This window comes from Aphelocoma coerulescens, chromosome 10, assembly GCF_041296385.1.
Source record: "Aphelocoma coerulescens isolate FSJ_1873_10779 chromosome 10, UR_Acoe_1.0, whole genome shotgun sequence".
NCBI classification, from domain to species: domain Eukaryota; kingdom Metazoa; phylum Chordata; class Aves; order Passeriformes; family Corvidae; genus Aphelocoma; species Aphelocoma coerulescens.
Window position 1 is genome coordinate 17,496,785 of NC_091024.1, and position 21,869 is coordinate 17,518,653.

A 21,869-nucleotide genomic window follows, 5' to 3' on the forward strand; every position below is an offset into this window, starting at 1 on the left:
AGATCTGGACTTTGGCTCTTAAATTTTTTATTAAGACTGAGGTTCTGCATAAATTACTCAATGTTGTTAGTGCAGGACCAGCATCTTCCAAATTCCAACTACCAGTTTAAAACTGGATTTTCTACGTCTCATTCCTGCAAGTTTATAGTTCCAAAGATAATATGCAAAAACCTCTACGAAACACACACCAAGAATTTAACAGTAGAGGTCACTTCAACAAGTCAATTAGAACAAACTGAGATCATGTTACAAAACATTGACCAGCTAGAACTATCCAAAGCATATTTCTGTATAACTCCATTAGCATGGGTGATTTTTGAATGACAGTATTTCCTGATGTAATTTGGACTTTAATTTCAAGGTACCATTCTAGCAAACACGACCTCATCTGCTGCCTGAATTCAACACACTGCCCTCACCTGAGACAGAAGCACAGCTTAGGCTGACCAGCTTATCCAACAGTCTGGGCCAAAGCCCAACACTGCCCAACCTACCCGCAGCTCCCACCACTCCCCTGTGCCCCTTGGATGCTATTTCACACTGAAGCTGTTCTCACACACCAGGCCAACCTGAAAAGCAAGAATCTGAATGTTCTCTATACTGGATTAACAAAGGGACAGCTTCCTTTCTGTCTGTCTTTCCATGATTGTAACAGCTCTAGTGAGATTTATCTTTGCAACCCTGTGGAAGCAATGTGTGTGTGAGGTAAAATAATGACTGATGTAACTGACAGCCCTTCCTGCTGGGTGTGAGTTACTAGAGGAGAAGCATCCAATCTGGATGTGCTGGCATAGCAATTACTGGTTTTATCTGAGTGTATTTGATAGCAACCACTGAATATAATATCATTTCTTATTGTAGCTACAGAAACTGAATGCCACAGCTAAATCCCTCTGCTTTTATCATTGCAAAATGACAGTGCTCTTTTGCTAATTGCACGCTAGAAAAACTGTTTGTTCTGTTACCATAATGATGCTTAGTGATTTATGGCACTACTTACTGTGATACTAATTTCCATAATTTTTTGTTGTTGTTTTAAGGGACTTCGGAGTTAGCCTTTTCCTTCCACAGGCTCTGTTTCCTGGTCTGGCAATTAGAATTTCTGCTTACACCTCATACTCTAGGCCAATACAGTCAGATATTTGCTGTCCTCTAAATTATTTCCTCATAGTAAAATCTGGTGAAAATACAAACAATAAAACTGAAGAGAATCTATGAAGTCAGTCTTTAATATGACAATAAACCATTTCTTCTATGGGGAAAATGTTTTACAGAAATTCTCACTCAAATAAGTCCTACAGGACACACTGATTGTCCTATATAATTAGGTTAGTAGCTTTTCTCTCAAATTTAAAAACTATGAAATTTATGAGCTAGGATACATTTTGGCCTTGTTTCTGCAGAGTGATTTCTACAATCACAAACTGGACCAAGACAACACGAACACTGTTATGCAGCCATCATAGTAATACGAAATTTAAGGGGAACCTATTCATTAAACAGATTATTTATGGGAACAAATAAAAAGACATCTCATTCTTTTGGTATTCCTATTCCTGATCACTGTTGTTCAATTCCTGTAACCTCGTCAATATAAAGTTTTTACCACTTGTCTCTCTACAGGGATTATTTAAAATTTTAAAAGATCAACCTTCCTATAGAAAGAGAGACTTTCTGTAAAGTTGCAAAAATAAGCTGTTTAACAAATAATTACATACATAAACTGTTAGTACATTATTCAAGACTATTCTAAAAGTATTCCTTTAGACTTCAGGATATTTACTCATAACCCTCTACACACATATAGCAAGTCAAGGTACTATGAAGTCTGGAAATCACATTCACAACTGCTCACGAAGAAGACTCAAACTTTTTTTTGCCATGAAACCAGTAGGTAGTTCAGACTACACGTTCACCCAGAGCCATATTCTGAGCTTCCAGACCTGTGCTGTCAGATTCACAATAAAGATACCATCTCCTCCTCCCTTTCTTGGTATTCCTGTTGCAGAGGCTTCTCCATTATACAGCTTCTCCACTCCCACCCTGCTCCTGGATACTGTTGTACTACATGTGTGAGATTACCACACTGTCGGGGTCCCTCCCCTGCCATGTAGCCCTGGGAAGAGGGGCCCTGAGGGCACAGACACACAGGGTTTCCCTGCCCCTGGTCAGCCTCGTTCCCCATTGGTTGGTTTGTGTTTCCCTGGGCGGGCAAAGGAGCTCGGGTCCTGCCTATAGCAGTTCCTCGGCAGAGCCCGGCCATGCAGCTGGGGAAATAAACATCTCTGAAACATCTAGCAAGAATCTGTCCATATATATTTCTTTTCCACGGGACTCCGGGTTTGATATAGGCATGTTACAGTATCCCCACCGTAACAAAATGGTGGAGAATTGTGAGCAGAACGATCCCCGATCCCTAAGCGACTGATTTGTGTGAGTAAACCCTAGAAACTTTGGATTCCTCTTCTTGGTTTTGTTTTGCTATTCCATATCTAAACTATGGAGGAACCGTGGGAAGACTCTTGGCTTTCAGAGCCGCATATGGACATTTATCTTAAAATGATTCTTGAACAACGACTTGAAAATTTTAGCTTGATTCAAGCTCAGAAAGAACTGAAACACTTCCTGGCATGATTGTTAAAGAACTTTTTCTATGTTTCTTGGGATTTAATTCTTACCAAGAGCTTTTGGAAGACCGTTTGGACCCAGTTAATATTTGAGTCAAAATATATGCCGATGGAAGAATATTTTCGTGAATATTATTTGATTACCGAGACTGTTGAGCAATGTCAGCTGTGTCTTGGTGAAGGGAAGCCTGGCTCAGGGACCGTGCGGCCTCGGCCACGTGCACCGAGCGCTCTGCGAGCAGCAGCGAGACGGTTCCCGTGCGCGGGCGGAGCCACGCGAGCCGCAGTGTCAGTGGTGGAGCGAGGCGCGGCAGGAGCGGCACGGCCCGGCAGTGCCCGCCCGGCCCCGCGCAGCGCGTGGTGGAGCGAGCCCCGTGAGGGCCCGAACGAGAGGGGCGGCGCGCGGGCGGCGGCTGGCGGCTGCGGAGCGGAGCCGTGCCCAGCCGAAACGCGCGCTGGAGCAGGGCACGGGGGGGTCATCGCTTGGGGGCCCAGCCAAAACGTGGGTGCAGTCCCAGGCAGTGGCAACGCAGCTGAGAGCAGAGGAGGCAACGCACAGAGAATGGAGCAGTGCGGCCCGGCCCGGCCCGCGCAGCCCCGAACGCGACCCTGGGAAGAGCGCGCCGGAACCAGCAGCCCCGACAATTCCAACACGGGAGCGACCGAAAGAGAGAGCAAAGACACAGCGAGACAGAAAACAGCAGCCACTCGGAAAAAGGAAAAGACCATAGTAGCTAAGATCTTAGGGATAGTGAAATGGTATAATGTTAAACAAAATTATGGTTTTATAACAAGATGTGATAACCAGCAAGACATATTCGTGCATAGAACTGCTATTAAAAGGAATAACCCTAAAAAATGTATCCCAAGCTTGGGAGATGGAGAGGTGGTGGAATTCAAAATCATAGAAGGTAGAAAAGGGTTACAAGCATTGCAGGTCACTGGGCCTGATGGTGTTCCTGTGAAAGGCAGTATACATGCTAAAAATCGTAGTCCTGTTAGACAATATCTCCATTGTAAGCCCCCCCTACAGTCTCCCTTTCCTAATCCTACCTTTCCCTTTTACCCTATGTCCTATTACCCCCAGTGTATTCCCAATCCGTTTTTCCATCCATGGTTTCCCTCACAAAACCATGCCTTTGCCAATTGTTTCCCCAAAAATCCCTTTCCAATGCCGATGGGGGGATGAAAAGGGGGAGGGAAGAGATTGAACCCTCTCCTGCCTCAGTTTCCCCACAGGCATGTCCAGAGAGTTCTGTCTCCCTTCTGTCAGCCCTAAGATGTTCCAAAGAATTTGTTTGGACATTTAAAGACTCAGGAGGGTGGCTTGTTTTGCTTTGAAACTGTTCTTGTTATGTTTATCCAGTTGTCTTCATTCTCCTTTTATTAAAATAAAACGGGTGAAATGTCGAGGTCCCTCCCCCGCCATGTAGCCCTGGGAAGAGGGGCCCTGAGGGCACAGACACACGGGGTTTCCCTGCCCCTGGTCAGCCTCGTTCCCCATTGGTTGGTTTGTGTTTCCCTGGGCGGGCAAAGGAGCTCGGGTCCTGCCTATAGCAGTTCCTCGGCAGAGCCCGGCCATGCGGCTGGGGAAATAAACATCTCTGAAACATCTAGCAAGAATCTGTCCATATATATTTCTTTTCCACGGGACTCCTGGTTTGATATAGGCATGTTACAGTATCCCCACTGTAACACCACACAGCAAAAATATTTTTATTAATTAATTATTTCTATTCTGGTTTAATGTATGAGACATATTCACTTTTGAAGATACTGCATTCATAATATACATTATTAGATAAGATGAGGTTTATGTGATGCCTAATTTTAGAAGAACAGTATGTTCAAGGTGCAGAGCTCTGGCTGTGGTCAACCATGTTACTGCAGTTCAGGTCCACTTAAATTCCAAAGCTTTTATTATAAAACTATCGCATGATTTTTCTGCTTTCATCCTTTCAAAAAAAAATTATCCTGCAGAATGTCTGCAACAGAGAACACAGCCAATAAGGAGGGAATGCTCAGTTACAGTGTCTGCTGAGTGCATACAGTTTCTCTGTCACTTACATGGTTTTTCCAAAAAGCAATCCCATTTAGCTGCTCCTGGGAGTGCTCTCATGGCACCGCTTCCAGACTCAGTGGCTCTCAGGAAGGCTCACTGGTGTTCTGCCCTCGCTGTGATGATCCAAAGCAGTGCAGCTCCTTCCTCTGACTTGCTGTTCCTCTGAGCATATCATCTACAAGCTCACCCACCGGGTAAGCATTCATGTGGCAGTATGCATGTTACTTCATACTTCTTACAACACAGTCCCCACCTTTTAATTAAACTCCTTTCTCTGCTTGCCTTGCCCAAAGAAATATTTTGTAAGTCACAGGTGTTTATCGTAGGGAGCAATGTGTGCAGATCCCCATATGCACAAGTATTTTTTTCTCAAACACTTCTTTGTTGAACAGGCTTTCCTAACTATTAAATACTAATCCTATTTAATATACACAAAAAAATAGACTGAAGTGGAAAATATGCTTTTTTCCAACACAGAACTTCTTCATAAATTTTGTTTTTTATTTTTCACTACTTGCTTCTCATGAGGACAACTTAATGAATTCCTTCTCTAAACTCCTACATCTTGGTGGTTTGATTATTTATGGAATCCATTATAAAGTGGATGATAAAACATTCTTCTTCCAATCAAGTGTCCATCTTTTGCTGTCTTAGTCTTGGTGACAAGCGTCCTAAGTATTGATCTCTGTTCCAACACTGAGAAATTCCCCCCTCCAAGCTTTTGTTGCATGTTCTCCAGGCCAACCCAGCTATATACATTCCACCAGCATTACTCTCCATTAGAGCTGCTTTGGGTCTACATCTGCACATTCTTAAAAACTTTTCATTGGGTGTCAGACATTTTCAACAGCTCATTGTGGCATTTGAATTCAAGATGAAATCATTAAGTATTCATCCGACAACTCTTCTGGCAACAAAAAGCAATGGCTTAAATTACCTAGAGGTAACCTACGAAAACTGTAATGATTCTGGCATTTTGCCTAGAAACTTTAGAAACTAAATATCATTATCTGTATCCCATTCATTTGAAATCCTTTCCCAAATCCCCATGTATCCTGCAAGAGCCAAATCCAGTATGTTCAAACAGAACTCTGGGGACAGATTGTAGGAATGAGCACAAGACAATAAATTTAGAATCACAAATATATCCTAGAATTCTAGACAAAGACAATAAAGTCACTCTGATTTAAGTCAACATAGCACTGCAACTTTGATAGCTCAGCAGCTAAATAGAAACGTGTGACTGGCACAGAAATAGCTAAGCAAATACTGCATCTCCAGACTCTGAGGTGCTGTCAACTGTTACCTAAGACATTCTGAAGATGTTTTCTCATTGTTTATGACATAAGAGAAAAAAAACACACAGTAATGATGCACCACATTAGTTCTTTAAATCCACATTTTCTGTCATGCAATATTTTTCCTATAATGAGTAGAGTCACAGGAGTTCCCCATGGCCCTTTAGACATTGCTGTCTACTATGGCTGGTCATCTTATTTACTAATTACTCCTCTATTCAAATGAGGGCAATATTATAATACATTCCTTATTGATTCTATTTAAAAGTTCCCATTTGTCCCTGAAGAACAAGTTAGATTTAGTTTCCATGCCCTCATGAGACTTAAAAACAGGGCCACGGATCAGCCCAGATATGTTCCTACTCTTGCAAAAAGGCCCAGCTGATTCGACAATTGCTTTGCTTTTCACAGTGCACAAGAAACCACTCTTTGTCAAATTACTCATACAACTTCTTCTCTCACAAAGATATATTTAAAGCTAAACAAATGCTTTAATAAATAAAAAGAACAAATTACTAGTGATAAAGTCAACAGCTAAGATCTATTTTTACCATATAACACAGTTGGCATACACCTTGTAGCAAAACCTATCTCTTTACTTGCAAAAAATAGAACTGAAGTATTTTTTTCTCTTGTTAAGAATAAATATTCTCAAAAATCAGGTCATTTATTTTGGTGAGCAGACCGGTTTTATGGATAGCTGAGAACTACATGGTTGAATGGGAAGAAATGAACAATGTAACGAGACTTTTTTATTCTCCCCCCAAAAAGGCTCTATTCAGCAGTTGGGAGCAAACTACAACCCTGCCCTGACCTTGGTACAGATTTTCTGGCTCTGTTCTCCCCTGCACAGCAAAAACCCAGACCTGAAGCAGAAATCTTCCAGTAGCTGGCTCTGTATGGCTATTTGCAGGGAATGCAGCAAAGTTAGGTCACACAGAACTCATTATTTCATCTCTTCCTCATTTTTTAGGTCACACATTCAATTTCAGCCTTATAAAAGGTCTTTGTCTCCTATTTCCATTTGATACAATTTTATTTTCTTTGTCTAGTCCTTTCCACCTGGAATCCTACTTCCAGCATACTAAAAAAGGTATGTAAGTTTGTTACCTAACTTCAAATCACTACCAGGTAAACAACAGCATTTAGCGGGACAACATGCACTGGCTACTTCAAAAAACACAAACAAAACACAGAAGTTTTATGCCAAGGACTTTGAATGCATCAAAAGTATTTAGAGTTCTAGGGTCTGATATTCTTTCATTAGAAATTCAGAAAAAAAACAAATTCAGGAAAAACATCTTTCTAATACAGCAAGTTTAAGCTTAAACTTCCTGTTTGCAGTGGATGCAAACCACTGTACTTTTAAATTCTCCTATAACTTTTTTCTTTAATGAAGAAAATACAGGAACTTTTTTTTTTTTTTTACTTAAGCATGTCACAAATAGAAGCATACATGGACTAAAAGAGAGGCATTATTACTAACTTAGCAAAACCTAACTTTCATGAGTCAGAGTGTACATATACCTATATTGACCATAAATCAAATACGTGTTTTATGATCTTTGGACAGATTAAACCAAAAAGTGACAATTCTACTACCAACTACATTAGGATTCCAGAAGCAACAACAATACATTCAAAAGTTTTCAAAGATTTCTTAAACTTCTTCCTGTTCTGAAAACCTTAAGTCTTTGGATTGCTCCTCATGATTGTTATCCAGGATTACAAAGCCCAGAACAGAAGAAACCATTATGGCAGAAATTATCCCAACCAAACCTTTACCTGAAGGGATCAAGCAAATCTTCCAAGAGACTAGCATGCAAGTTGTTCCCTAAACAAATGTGAAGTTAGATTTAACAGAAGACTAATTATCATACAATAGTTCAGTCTCTGGAAATGTATATTAGTACTTAGCAAAACTGACAAACTTCTAACAATCAGAAGCTAAAGTATTTCCTGTGAGATGTCTTGTTCTAATCTTAAGTACTTCCAAAAACTCTAGAGATGGGGAGATTTCTCTTACAGAAGATAGCATTCCAGTGACAGATCAACAGGTAGAAGAAATAATGAGTTCTTTTTGTGCTGCCTGGGGCAGAAAGGAGAGAGCAGCCAGTGGGATTATTTTACATGTAAAATGTAACATAAACATTAAAATTCACTCTTCTAAAATTCACTTCCCCACTCCTGTCTCTAAGAAATGGGTTAGCTGGTAAAGTTCTGTTGCCTTTGACAGGAAGAAGATGGTCTATCATAAGGATCAATTATTATCTAAGGATTACTCCCCCAAATCCAGAAGAGGCTAAATAGCCTCTGTGCTATAAAAGAAACACTATACAGGTATATCCTCTATGCCAATAGGATACAAGCAACATAGTCCAGACTCAATGATGCTATTAGGTTTAGTGTCAAAGCAGAATTTAGCATAGGAGAATAAACCTATTTAGAATCTTCATCAACAATTTTCTCTCATTCTAGCCTCAAAAGATACACCTTATTCTTCATTAGATAGTATAGACACCAGACAAAATTCTTGTGCATCTGCACAGTAGTACAAGACAAACTTAAGCTATGAAAAACTGGTAGATCAGTTTGTTAAAATAAATGCTCAAGCTACTTTACCCATTTTCACAGCTTCCTGAAACATTCCTTGCATTTTCATCCTGCAATTGTTTCGTGAGAGTCTCTCCACTGTTAGGCATGCTGACATACCCTCCAAAACTGCTCACAAATATGCTAAAGAACTGTGCAGGTCAGGCATAAATGAGCTACTTGGAGAACCAAAGAAACCAACAGTAACTTGTTATTTGTTAGAAAAAAACGACACGTAATACAAGAGGAGGAGACTACTGCTACAAAAGCTATTTCTTTCTGATTTTAACATGCTTGAAATGTCGCAGTGCTTGTGAGCTGCTTACTGTTAAACTTTCCTTTTAATTCACTTTTCTTTAATTATCCATGAGAAGAATTTTAATGAGTTTACAACGCTTTAAGATGCAAATCTTTTCTTTCGCCAAGATTTCAACAAATTTGTTCACACAAGTTGAAGCAATTCTAACTTTACTAAGTCTAGTTTCAAAAAAGAACATTCAATGAAGCTATTTTCTTAAGGAAAACACAGATTAATTACATTAGGAAATGCCTTCAAGTCAATTATACCTATGAAACCCAGTACTGCAACAGCTAAGCACCTCCTCCAGCACCACAACTACAGCAGCACTTCCTGTGCCTCATCAGAGCAGGCTTATGGTGTAATGTGAAAGTTTCTACACATGACTGAATAAATTACTTCCCAGGATGTAAGAGAGTCCAGTTCAGCTACTTAGTCTACTTCTGTACTGGTAAACAAGATCCAGAGAATGGCTCAAGCCACTCACTGTGAGCACCTTCCCTGGCATGGTTTTGATCTGTATGAACTGGCGTTTCCCTGGGACAACCCAGGCCAGAGGCTGTCACTGGAGATTATATTAATGACTACCCTGTCTGGAAGAGGAAGAGAGATGCAAGCCATGCCATGTCATAGACTTCAGAGCCAGAGAACATCATCTAAAATGTTTTGCTTACTGGTACAAAGACAGCCATAGTGATCAGGAGCATGTAAGATCAGCAAATACTAACTTTATAGAAAGTGTGGATTTTATTCCAGAGTGTCTTGCAATGTAGCTAAATGTGTAATTGTAGACAATGCAATCTGAAATGAAAGAAAACTTTGAAGTGAGATTCTAAGGGATCTATTCTCAACACCAGAAACTTGATTTGAAAATATCTGAACACAAAATGGAGGATATTTCAATGGTAAAAATAGGTCCTCATATGCAGCAAAACTCCGTATTTGTCAGGATTTATTTAGCTCCTTCATTTTGGGAGAATTCTCCAAACTCTTTGTTTCAAAGTTTCTTTGCAGAAAGCTACAAGGTCTCTTCCTTGCAACCAACTTTCCAGTAATAGAATAAAGAAAACTCTGCTGCAAGAAAACTCTTATTTTTCTTCTTCAGGTCATCTAAAGTGTTTTAGGTGCTATATGAAAGAATCCAATTAGAGAACTGCTAATTACTTTGCTTGAGTTGCATCTTGGGTGTTTAGTGGCTGGATAATAGGCTGGTCTCACGGAAGGAAATGGCTGCTTACTCTCTAAGACTTGTACTTACAGTAAATAAACAGAAAACCTCAAATATACATGTCTTCTATACACACTGTGTTTATGAAGGGCTTTTTGTTTTGCTTTTCCTATAATTTTCTTTTAACTTACTGATGGTTAGCAAATTTTTTGACACAATCAAGCATTCTCCAATGATAAATCACTCCCCCAGTAACAAGGGCAGCTGCAGGGAAGCCAGGCTGTGAAGCAAGGGGAATTTATCAGGGGAAGTTGGTGGAGAAGAGTTGCTTTTGGACTCTTTATTGTGTGACTGTAACAGAAAACTCACATGATTGTGATAAACTGTGTTCCCTGCAACTGTCAGCTACAGTCTTGCCACTTTAACAGTAGGCTCATGAATGTCAAGCTGTAATAGTTCTATGCAGAACTTGCCTTTGTAGTTCTAGTTCTACACAGAACCTGCCTTTGCAGTTTTAGTACATTTCTAGGTTGTCTTCAAGTTTCAAGAAATAAATCCTAACAAACGAGGCCAGCAACTTTATAGAGTTCAGCAGAAAAGACCTTCATCTTGAAATGATTTTTACATTCTGCACCTTACAAGATGCTATGATCCTTTTCTTTTATGCCTAGATCTACCTGCACGCAAGTTGTACAAGACTGTACTAGACTCAGACTGAATTTTTGTGGTGGGATGGGCTGCTTTTTGCAGCTACAGGTTAAGATTTCTGGGTGTTGACAGGCTTACAAAGCTATGAAGGAACAGAAAAGCCAAATGAAGCTCACATACTATTCACATCCTTTGCTCTGCAATTAGGATTGGTACCTTTCAGAGATTTGCAACTGATACCTCAGAGCTGAAGACACTGTCACTATAAATTTGCACTGTCACAAGATCCCAAACAGAAATATCAGAGAGGTTAAAACAAAGCCATGTTGTTACTAAGGTCAGTAACCAACAGAACTACAAGGCAGACCAGCCTCAGCGTGGGTGGAGCATGTTTGGGACAGAATGTTTCAGGTTTAATTTACAATAACATTATGGCAAAATGAAACAACCCAGGGCTGTGCTGTGCTCCCCCATCTTTTTATGTGTAAGGCAAGAAAATGAATGTTTCACCACAAAACTTGTATTTACCTAAAATGAATGGATGAGTGTACTAATTCTGGATGCTCCTTTCTACTCATCCCAATTAGTTTAAACAACTGTATGACAGGCTCCCTTTTTTCTTTTTTTAGTCACATAACTGGTAACAAATAGTGTAAAACAATACTTTTTGGTACAAACATGACATTAAACTGGTAGTCCTATTGTTATTCCTATCTTTCAGCACTGAGTCTAAACCAAAACAAAAAAAGCCTTACCCCCCAACAACCACCAGCAAAACATCTAATAACCTTTATGTTTCCTATTTCAAAGGCTTTGTTACATGTCTTTACATAAATGGCACTACTTCTAATCTTTTTTGCATTATTTCAAATCAGTGTTCTTGTCAACTTTTCAACTTGCTACTAATTGCAGCCCTCTGCCTGCTATGTTCTGTTAACTGTGATTATATACAGCTCTCTTTTTTCCACTTTCTCATAAAATTAAAGACTTCACTTGGTGTCTAAAACATTTTCACTAAAGTAAAAAAAAAAATTAAACTCCACAGATACTACTAAATGAGAGTAGGTTTCCGGGTTTATGCAAAATTCTAAATCCAAACATATCTTCAAATATTACTGTGGCAAAGTCTCCATTAAGTCTTACTAAACAAGTGAGTCTCAACACACACCTTAAGGATCAACCAAATTATGCTACGTTGGGCCACGGAGATGATGCTGAGGGCAGATTCCAGAATTAAAAGTTCCAGACAAGCAACAACTTTTTAAACTCACATATGCTTTTTATACTAATTCATTTCTATTGAAGGAATTCAAGTTAGAGAAAGCTGTGACTGCTACTCACTCACTATACACTACCCTAAAATAGCTCAAAACAAATGCCATCATTTAAATTTTCTTGCAGATACAGATCTTTTACTTTCTATCTGTAGCAAAAAGATTTTCCTAAGAGCTCATTTCTGTACAAAATATCTTTTTCATATATCACTTATGGGCCCAGGACCATTAAAGGTTCATTAAATTAAACTGTCATACTTTACTGTTTAACATATATCTTTAAAAAGACTAAAAATCATAGCCTAAAAATATTATTTAAAAGGTATTTTCCAGTGTTTGTAATAAAAGTTACTCTTGATACTTCTTTACAAAAATCAAGAGTGCTGCAAGAAGATGCAGCTGCAGTTCAGCAGATTGTACTCTTACCTGTGTCTCTAGTATGCTGCTTTCAACAAGAATGAGCAATAGTAATATAAAAGGGAGAAATGCAAACAAGGAGATTCTAACAGTGGTTTATATAACGGGATTAAAAGGTACGCACATAATTCTTGTAGCATATAAAGATACTGCATGGTCCCAAGGTCAGGGGGAAGCAGTTTTAACTCTTGTGCTAACAGTGCAATGCCTGTTTCAGAACCAGAGTCCTCTGGTGGTTAAATGAAACGGGCACCAGATCCAATTACTCCCCATTCCCAGTCCAGTCCTGCCTCCTCGCAGAGAACAGAAATTCTCTGCTTGTTTTCCTGTTGACACCCACACGCAAGTTTGATACTGTGCAAGTAAAAAGTGACAAGGTGATTCGTGCTACATGTAGCAGGAGGGAAGAGAGGAAAAAAACAGTAAAAGAAATTAGCTGTTCATCTCAAAAATGTGTAAGCAACTGCTGGTCAGCAACAACCACAGACTTAAGGAGGCAAGGTGTGCACCAAAAGAAACAGAGTTGGGCATATACACCCTTGATCACCAGGCTGGTTGAGTACAGGAACCACCACTGTAGTTGCTGAGAAATATGGCTGCATGTGTAAAGGCTGTATGACATTTATTACTAATTATGACAAAATCAGCTGCTGAGGATTCTAACTCTGTTCCATAAATACAGTATTGATAACTATGAAATGTTTTGCTTCCAACACCTATAGGACTGTACTCCTCTCAGGTATCAGAATGAGTGCATCACTCAGACTAGAGTGATGTAGGAGATGTGCATGATGATGATGCAAATCATATACGCAGCCTGATATCTCCCCTGTTTTTCTAATCCCAAGCACCAACCCTTACTACTTGTCCCACTAATTCTTTGAATAAACAAGGACTTCGATTGTACCACCTGGAACCAAAGATGGAGAAAACAAATACTGCATATTAAAGTAAATATAACCTGACAGGTCTCCCCAATAAAATAAAAGTAAATGAAGCAGGAGGCTCAATCCTCTTAAGCAAAGATCCATACCAACCACATTTTTGGCTGTTATTACTAGTAACAAATGTTAACAGTAAGAAACCACCCACCAGTGTGAGTTCTTATTATATTTACCAATATCTACACACACCTACATGAGGATTTCTACTCACAGAAATTATATATTCTTTTTATGACATACTGAAAATTGAACTCTAAAATTCATTATGTGCTTCAAAAGTTTCTCATCTGTTGAAATATTCAGCTGCTACAAAGCTATAAGCAGATTTATTGCTTCTTAAATGGAAATATTACGTTCAGAACTACAGATTACCTCATACATACCGCTCATCTATCTTTAAGGTGAAGACCATTATGAGAATAAACCTTTTTTTGCCTTAAAAAGGGGATATTTAGTTCTTGGCCAACAAGTTTACAGAGTAACTTACCATAGTTATTTTTAGAAAATAGTTTCTGCATTTACTTGTCAATGTAATTTCACAATTGCAAAACACAGATTTACATGTTCAGCTGCTGATAATTATGCTTAGAGAAAATAATAGTTACCGACACTGATTTCTTTCTTGGGGTTTTGAACTGTTCCTTTCATTGTTATTTTCTATTGATTTCCTAGCTCCCCCTCCTTCAGTAAGTTTACATGCTTAATATAAGCAGATTGTATTAATTTAATCTTCTAATAGTATTTACCTGAAATACAGTAGGAACTTCATTATAACAGAGCTCTAAAAGATGAAAATTTTTCATTCAAATCCCACACTACTGCTTTTCCTTCCCCTTTTTCTTTTTCCCCATTTCCCACTGTTAAACAACACAATAGGACCCTCTCCTTCAGAGTCATCCTGACTCCTTACCTGGGCTGTGGTTGGCAGCACAGGACGCTGGAACCTTTGGGTTGTCATAACCACAGGAGATATTCTGGTTTCATAAAACTGTTTCTAGGGATAAGGAACTGTTTCCTGGAATTAAAAAGCAGCTTGTAAGCATTTCTACTCAACTTAAGTTTGAACAAAATCTGTTCTCAGTTCATGCAGCTTTTCTGTATTTTTCACTTAAGATTTTTCAGCATTAAGTTGCCATCTTCTATGAAAATATGCTTTTGCTCAGGTCCACACCAGTACCAGTTATCTCCTTTCCCCTGAGCAGTAAATAATTAATTGAGAACCTTTGGTTACCTGGAGAAAGATGAAAACTAGCACAGCTTCCAAGTCTGCTGCAGGCAGGCCGGCTTGAGGAAAGGGCAAATACCAAACAGGGAGAGCAGGGGCACAGCATTAGCCCAATTAATTTAAAAGGCCCAAAATACTGAGGAACAAGGCATCAAGAAAGCCACCTGTTAATTAACCAGAACAAGATCTAACACACAGCGTGGGGCAGGTCGTACCAGGGTGCTCGCCAGGCTCTCCCAGAGGTGAATTAATGGATTTCACAGAGCAGGGAGAGAAACCGGCGCCAGCTGAGGCGGCGCCAGTGAGGGGCCCCCTCAGGCTAAACCCCGGTACCTCGGCAGGGACCCCTCAGGAGGGACCCCTCAGCCCAGCTAGGCCCACGTTATTTTAGATTAGTCTAAAGCTGACACAGGTAGAAGCTTTCTAAATTAGGCTGAAAATATTGTTTCTACAATACAAAGGTATAAAATATGGGGTGTTTTTGATATATTTTTAGCCCCATAGAATAGTTGCAGTTTAACCCTAATGGAAAGCACATCTAAAGCTTCCCTATAATAAACTACTGAGAAATGGTATTACATATAAGTCTAAAAGCAATAAAGAAGAGGTAAGAATAGACCTGCCTGACTACGTTAGCATAGATAGCAATTTACAGCTCACATTCAATGCCAACTCCACTGCCCGAGTACCGATTTGTGTGAGCTGTACTCAGGGAATGCCAGGCACGACCCCTGGGGAACCTCAGCTGTACAGACTGTGGGCTTAAAGACAATCAAGACACTCGGCCGTAAAACCCCAAATTAAACACCAAGCGCAAGCCCCGGGCCCGGCCCGAGGCTCCACCCCCGCGCGCACCGGCGGTGACGTCACGCGCCGCAGTTCTAGACCGTTCCAGCCCCGTGACGTCACGCGCGGCGTCATTCCAGAAGATTCGGCCGGGGCCCGTATAAAGCCCGCGGAAGAGGCGGGGCTGCCGGGATCGGTGAGCGGGCAGCGGCAGTAGTGGCAGCGGAGGGACCGCGGCGGTGAGCGTGGCTGGCGGGGCGCCGGGCGGGGTATCGCGGGGGTAACCCAAGGATAACGCGGCGCTAACGCGGCGCGTCCTCCCACAGGCACCCACCATGGTGAAGGAGACGGAGTACTACGACATCCTGCAGGTGAAGCCCAATGCCTCCTCCGAAGAGATCAAGCGGGCCTACCGCAAGCTGGCGCTGAAATACCACCCCGACAAGAACCCCAGCGAGGGCGAGCGGGTACGCGGGGCTGGGGGCCGGGGCTGGGCCGCGGCCCCTGGGCCGCCCACCCACCGTGAGGCGGCCGCGCACCCAGTGGCACCTGCGGCCCCTGCGGCCCCTGCGCGGTGCAGGCCCCGTCTGGCCCTTCTGGCGGGCCGGGCTGAGCCGGGCTCACTGCAGGCGCTGCTGGGCCGCGGGATGGGCGGCCCTGCAGAGAACCAGGAACTGGCACAGGGCCGCCCACGAGGGGCACCGCGGGTCCCCCATAGATAGGCGGCTGTTATATCCAGCGTGCACGCAATCGTAGTTTGAATTCTGCTTTGCCCTTCCTGCGGCGTAGTGCCAGTATGTGAAGGCTCCCCTACTTCCAGGTCTCTATTCAGACCTGTGAGCCTGGCAGCAGGCCTGACGGCCCAACTGTGGCAAAGGGGATGCGGCATTTCTTGTTTCTGGATGTAGTGCTTACCAGTTTCCCTGTAGTTGCAGTAGAAAAATCGTCCTTAGAGGTGCTGGTTAAAACAGGCAAAGCTGGAAGGATTTCTAGTGCTCCAGTGGCCATTGTGCTGTCAGATGTTGAAAAGGCTGGTAGTGAATCCAGCTGCCAGCGTTGTTGTGCTGGATGGATTTGTGTTCCTGAACTGGATGGGTTTTCTTCAGAGGAAAAAGGTTAATGCAGATGTCCGAGGTAACTATCCCCAGGGAATCACTGGGCTGCACATGGGTGGACTGCTTACAACAGAACTATTTTACAAGCTATCAGCACAGACCTGCTCAGCTCCCTGTGTTGGCTTGGATCATAAACGAGCACCGCAATTGGAGAACTATGGAAAACATGAATGATGGGATTTTTTATCTAAAAGCTGGTCTGCTAATACCATAATACAGGAATAGAAGACCCATACTTAGGTCTCTAGAATACTAATTTACAGAACTCAAGACAAACAGTAGCCTAGTCAAAGGTAACCTTTCCTGCTTTTATTTTGGGCCTGCTTTTTTTGCTTACGCCACTTTACATGGCCATGAGTAAATTAAGTTTAAAATGGAAGTAGTCATCCCAGCAATAGCAAATTATGTTTAAAAATTGAGTTGGTAATCTTAGTAATAGGAAATTCTTTATAGCTATTTAAGAAAATTCCTTAATTGTTTTTTTATAGTGTGTGTTTTGATTTGTATCTAAGTCCTTGTGTTTGTGATGAGTAAGCAACACCAGTGTCCGGTCACATAAATCTCTGTTGTAGCTGGATGTACCAGCTCAGCAGGCATGGAGGATCCCTGTGTAGCTCTAGGCTGACTGGCACTGCTGTGTCCATGAGCAACTGGGGACTTCAGGGATAGTACCATATTCCTTTCTAAATGGATTTGTTAGAGGTTATAATGGTTGTTGCAACTACCACAATCAACAAAATGCAGTTGGCATATACTTGTAAGGTGGATGTGACTCTGAATTAAGCCCACTTAAAACATGGGAGGAGGGGGGAGAGGGAGGAAAGGGGTGGTTTTCCCAGACAAAAGTGTACTATTATAGTCGGTTACCCATTTGTTTAGGGAGTTTCCTTTTGGAAACAGACAAATACTTCAAGAGGGTGCTGTAGTGGCTCGATCTGTAGATGGAGCTGTATATGAGAGGGCTACTTTTCCTCTTGGTCATAGTTGTTCAGAGCTTCTTTTTTCTTTTTAGTTTAAACTTATATCCCAGGCATATGAAGTTCTGTCGGACCCAAAGAAAAGGGACCTCTATGACCAGGGTGGGGAGCAGGCTATTAAAGAAGGAGGCCTGAGTGGCGGCAGCTTCTCTTCACCCATGGACATCTTTGACATGTTCTTTGGTGGTGGAGGCCGAATGAATAGAGAGAGAAGAGGTACACAGTTCTAAACAAGTTCTAGAAACTCTAACCATGCACTTAAGCATAAAACACCTGTGCTATGGTACTGCTGTTCTGCTAAGTGCACATAGTGTGGATATTACTTGTTGCAACAATAGAATAAGTAAACTATGATTTTTCTAGTTACTCTAGCATTAAGATTCTAATAAAGTAGATAACATGGCTTAGCCATAGCCATCTTTCTGCTAAGTTCTGTTTATTTTTTGTTGAAGGGGGACTGGGTAGCCTGTAGGGGAGGGGGAAACGTTAGTAAGCCAGCAGTTGAATTAGACCTGTTTAAGTTACCTGTTTTCCAAATCTGTGCCTCACTTGCTCATATGCTTTTGGGCAACTTGCTTCAAAGGACACCATCAACTTAAACTTCAGTAATTTTAAATCTCATGAAAATATTTGGGAGAAATAATGTGAAACTAAGTGCAGTGTGCTGCCAAAGCACAGTATGATTTTTGTCTTTTCCATGCCCAGTGCCTGTTAAAGGAGCAAATAGTAACTTGCTGTAAAATCATTGAAATTATGCTATGAAGTGGCATGGAAATTCATATGCAGGCATAATAGCAACTTCTAAATCAACAGCTCTGAAGCTGGTGGTGTCCTTGCATCTTGCTGTTTCAGTTAAGCTTATAAAATTAGGAGTAGGAGCAGGGACAGGGTGGCTTTAATGATGCTTTGCTTAATTACAGCTCAACTTTTATGTTTGGACATAAATGGGTGGCGCTTAGTGGAAGCTGATGGAACTGCATATTCTTTTAAGGGGGCTGAGTTGTGTTCAAAGTTTGGAATGAACTCTGCATTTCTTCATTGAGACTGTGCATGAACATTTGTCTTCACAACAGCTGAACAAGTACTAATATTTCCCTTTTGTTTTTTTAAAGGCAAAAATGTTGTGCACCAGTTAGGTGTATCTCTTGAAGACCTATATAATGGTATTACAAGGAAACTGGCACTGCAAAAGAATGTCATTTGTGCAAAGTGTGAAGGTAAAAAACAAGTACTGGTTTCAAACCCCTCTTCAAGTTTTTTGTGTGTTTGTGTGGGTTGTCTGGACTGAGAAAAAAGTCTGAAGGCTTTCTTACTTTTCTCTCTCCTTTTTCTTTGCCTGATCCCTGAAAGTCTGCCAGGGTTATTTAGTTCTACTTAACGCTTGTCCAAGAATAAGTCTCTCGACCACAATGTTACAAAGTGATTGTTCTAATGGCAGACTAAAACTCACTGTGAGTTACAGTTAGGGGTACCTAAATTAAAACTATCTTCACCCAGAACTTGGATGTAAATGTCTATTCTGTAAAACTTTTTAAATTGCTGTGGGTGGAAGTCTAGCTTGTGTTATGTTACTAATTTTACAGTTATTAAGTATTCCCTAATGACTGGTCCTCTTTGAGGTAAATTTTAATAAAGCCTTGTATCTTAGTACTCTGTTAAATATTTAGTAAGCAGATTCTTTTCCAAGTATTAATGGAATGTTTATGTCTTGAATCTGGTATGCTGACAGTTCCTTGGAAACCAGGATTTACTGGGGGGTGGGGCAGAGGCTAATACAACAAGCTGTATAAACATTTTGTTTGTAGAAACATCCAGCTTGTGGGGCATGTTTTGTGATGGCAACTAAATTCCATTACTGAACTTCCAGCCTGACTACTGTAATTTTTTGAGACTGATAGCCAACTTAACTCTTTTGTCATAGGTTATGGTGGAAAGAGAGGGGCAGTAGAAAAATGTCCTGTGTGTAAAGGAAGAGGGATGCAAGTTATAGTTCAGCAGATTGGACCTGGCATGGTGCAGCAAATCCAAACTGTGTGTCCAGAATGCAAAGGCCAAGGTGAAAGAATAAATCCAAAGGACAGATGTGACAACTGCAATGGCTGTAAGGTTGTAAGAGAGAAAAAGATCATAGAAGTTCATGTTGATAAAGGTAAGAACTGTATATTTGTACTGGTTCCCTAGTAAAAGTCTATAGTTCTGTAGAGAATAAATGGGTTTCTTTTCTTCAGGTATGAAAGATGGTCAGAAGATAGTATTTCATGGAGAAGGTGACCAGGAGCCTGATTTGGAGCCTGGTGATGTTATAATTGTGCTTGATCAAAAGGATCACAGTGTTTTTCAGAGACGAGGGCATGACTTAATCACAAAAATGAGAATTCAACTCTCGGAGGCTTTATGTGGTTTCAGAAAGACAATTGAAACACTGGACAACAGAGTTCTTGTCATATCTACTAGGCCAGGTAGGCCTTAAAGAATTCTAATACTGTGTAGACTGTATCAACTACTTGCCTGGACTAGCATTTTTGGGGGAGATTGTTCTGTTTGGGGAGTTTTTTCCTAACTACAGATACAACAGATTATCTAACTATGATATAATATATCTAACTATGATACAACAGATTCGCAAGGTAGTCACTTAATTTAATTGGTTGTTGTTACTCTTTCTAAAACATGCAGAGTTACAGTTAAATCTGTCAAATACATCTTAATAAACCTTAGCCCCGGCTGGTGGATAGCCAGGAAAATAAATTTAGGAGGCAAGAATCTAAAATTCTACTAAATTCTGTTCATTCAGCCTGAAAGCTGTGCCAAGAAAAGCTGATTTCTCTTGTAGCAGGGGAAATAGTCTAAATGACCTTAGTTCTGTACAGCTTGGGTTTAGCTCTTTTCTATGAATTGGTTACAATATCCCTGAGGTGCCATGGGAACACTCCTTGTGTACAGCCGTGCCTTGTGTGGCTGTGAAATGCCTCACATCACATCAGCTTACTTACAGCTCTTGCTTCCATAGGTGAAGTGATAAAACATGGTGATCTAAAGTGTATCTACAATGAAGGGATGCCTGTCTACAAATCTCCAATGGACAAAGGCAGCCTGATTATACAATTTTTGGTAAGCTGCATGCTTTTCTGTAGCCAATATACTTGTGTTTGCACATGAATAAATATTCATTTTAGAAATGTGTAAAATTGTAGGTCCAGTTTCCAGAGCATTACTGGCTCCCAAGGGAGAAACTGTCTCTGCTGGAGGCTCTGCTTCCTTCACGAGAAGATGTTATGGTTACAGATGAGATGGATCAGGTAGACCTTGAAGATTTTGATCCAAATGAGCAAACCTACCGTAACAGTGTGGGAGAAGCCTATGAAGAAGATGATGAGGGTCCAAGAACAGGAGTACAATGTCAGACATCTTAAAGCAAGGTGGAGTGGATGTCATCTAAGATGTAAATTTTCACAATGAAAACTGCATGGCTGTAATAGCCACTGCTTGTGGTTTTTGTGTTCAGCAAATTGAGTTGCTGCGCTGTCAGTATCACCTTTTTGTAACTAATTTATATTGTGTTCTTGTAGTCTTTCTATATAAACCAAATGTCATACAGCTCAGAACCAAGTGAGTTGGTATACATTTTTCTTGCTGTGAAGGTTCTCAGTTTATTTCACCTATGCTATTTCTATAAGACTTTGGCAATATCGATAGAGGCTAAGTGGAGTGTCTTATGTAAATACTTTCATACTGGAAAATTAATTTCATAGAATAAAACATAGCAGAATAACTTCTAATAAATAGTACTTCACCTTTACTCATGCTTCTCTTGTACTTTGTAAGCCAATCTGGCACCCTCTTTATTTAAATAAGTTTTCCTAAGCTCAGACTCATCTTGCCTAGTCAAGATTATTCCCAATATTCAACTTTGTGTTAGTTGCACCACTCGTACCTGTCTTCATTTTGTATTTCAGAAGCATTTTGTGCATGCCCCCCTCTTTGCCTCAGCCCTCTTCCTGTGTTCTGTGGATTTACAGTAGCATTCCTTCCGCTGCTTCTCTGTGTAAGTGTGACTTAAGGTTACAAGCTGTCCTCTAATGTGTTACCAACAGGCAAATACTTCCAAATAAAAGTTTGACCTTTCAGAAGCTCAAGCTTTGTATTTCAGCCTTCCCTAGAAAGGGTTTTTACTTCCTGCTAGGCATTGTATACTTGTGCCTTAACTAAAATGAATAAACCAAAATCACATGCATTGGCTATGCTGCTGCTGTTTTATAAACACACGTGATACCACACAGTACAGTGCTAACATTAAAGCTTTTTTCACTTTTACCTATTTTCTTGTAGTGTTTGTATTAAGTCAGGCTTAGAAGCAACTGGTCCCCTTTAGTGAAATTAAACCATGATGAATGATCTCCATGTACCACACAATTGTTGAAACAGGTGTTCAGCTTAA

At 40.7% G+C, this 21,869-nt stretch overlaps 1 protein-coding gene and 1 long non-coding RNA gene across 4 annotated transcripts; one reads left to right on the plus strand and one right to left on the minus strand.

Annotated features, from left to right (window-relative positions):
• Window positions 1–4,329: 4,329 nt before the first annotated feature.
• Window positions 4,330–15,456, minus strand: LOC138116296 (uncharacterized). Of its 2 annotated transcripts, XR_011154096.1 has the most exons (4): window positions 15,214–15,456; window positions 14,560–14,689; window positions 14,239–14,343; window positions 4,330–5,596 (listed from the first exon to the last, which is right to left on the minus strand). It is a non-coding gene; the product is annotated as an uncharacterized lncRNA (long non-coding RNA). The 2 variants fall into 2 exon arrangements; XR_011154095.1 differs by lacking the exon at window positions 15,214–15,456 and having other exon boundaries at window positions 14,560–14,829.
• Window positions 15,457–15,505: 49 nt separating this feature from the next.
• DNAJA4 (DnaJ heat shock protein family (Hsp40) member A4) lies at window positions 15,506–21,665 on the plus strand. Of its 2 annotated transcripts, none has more exons than XM_069025418.1 (8): window positions 15,506–15,578; window positions 15,666–15,806; window positions 17,467–17,647; window positions 18,544–18,648; window positions 19,353–19,580; window positions 19,660–19,890; window positions 20,442–20,542; window positions 20,626–21,665. In XM_069025418.1, exons 2-8 carry the CDS (start codon window positions 15,675–15,677, stop codon window positions 20,842–20,844), a joined length of 1,197 nt encoding a protein of 398 aa, XP_068881519.1. In that variant the 5' UTR covers window positions 15,506–15,578; window positions 15,666–15,674; the 3' UTR covers window positions 20,845–21,665. The 2 variants fall into 2 exon arrangements, with proteins under 2 accessions (XP_068881519.1, XP_068881520.1); XM_069025419.1 differs by having other exon boundaries at window positions 15,519–15,578; window positions 15,666–15,710.
• The last annotated feature ends 204 nt before the right edge of the window (window positions 21,666–21,869 follow it).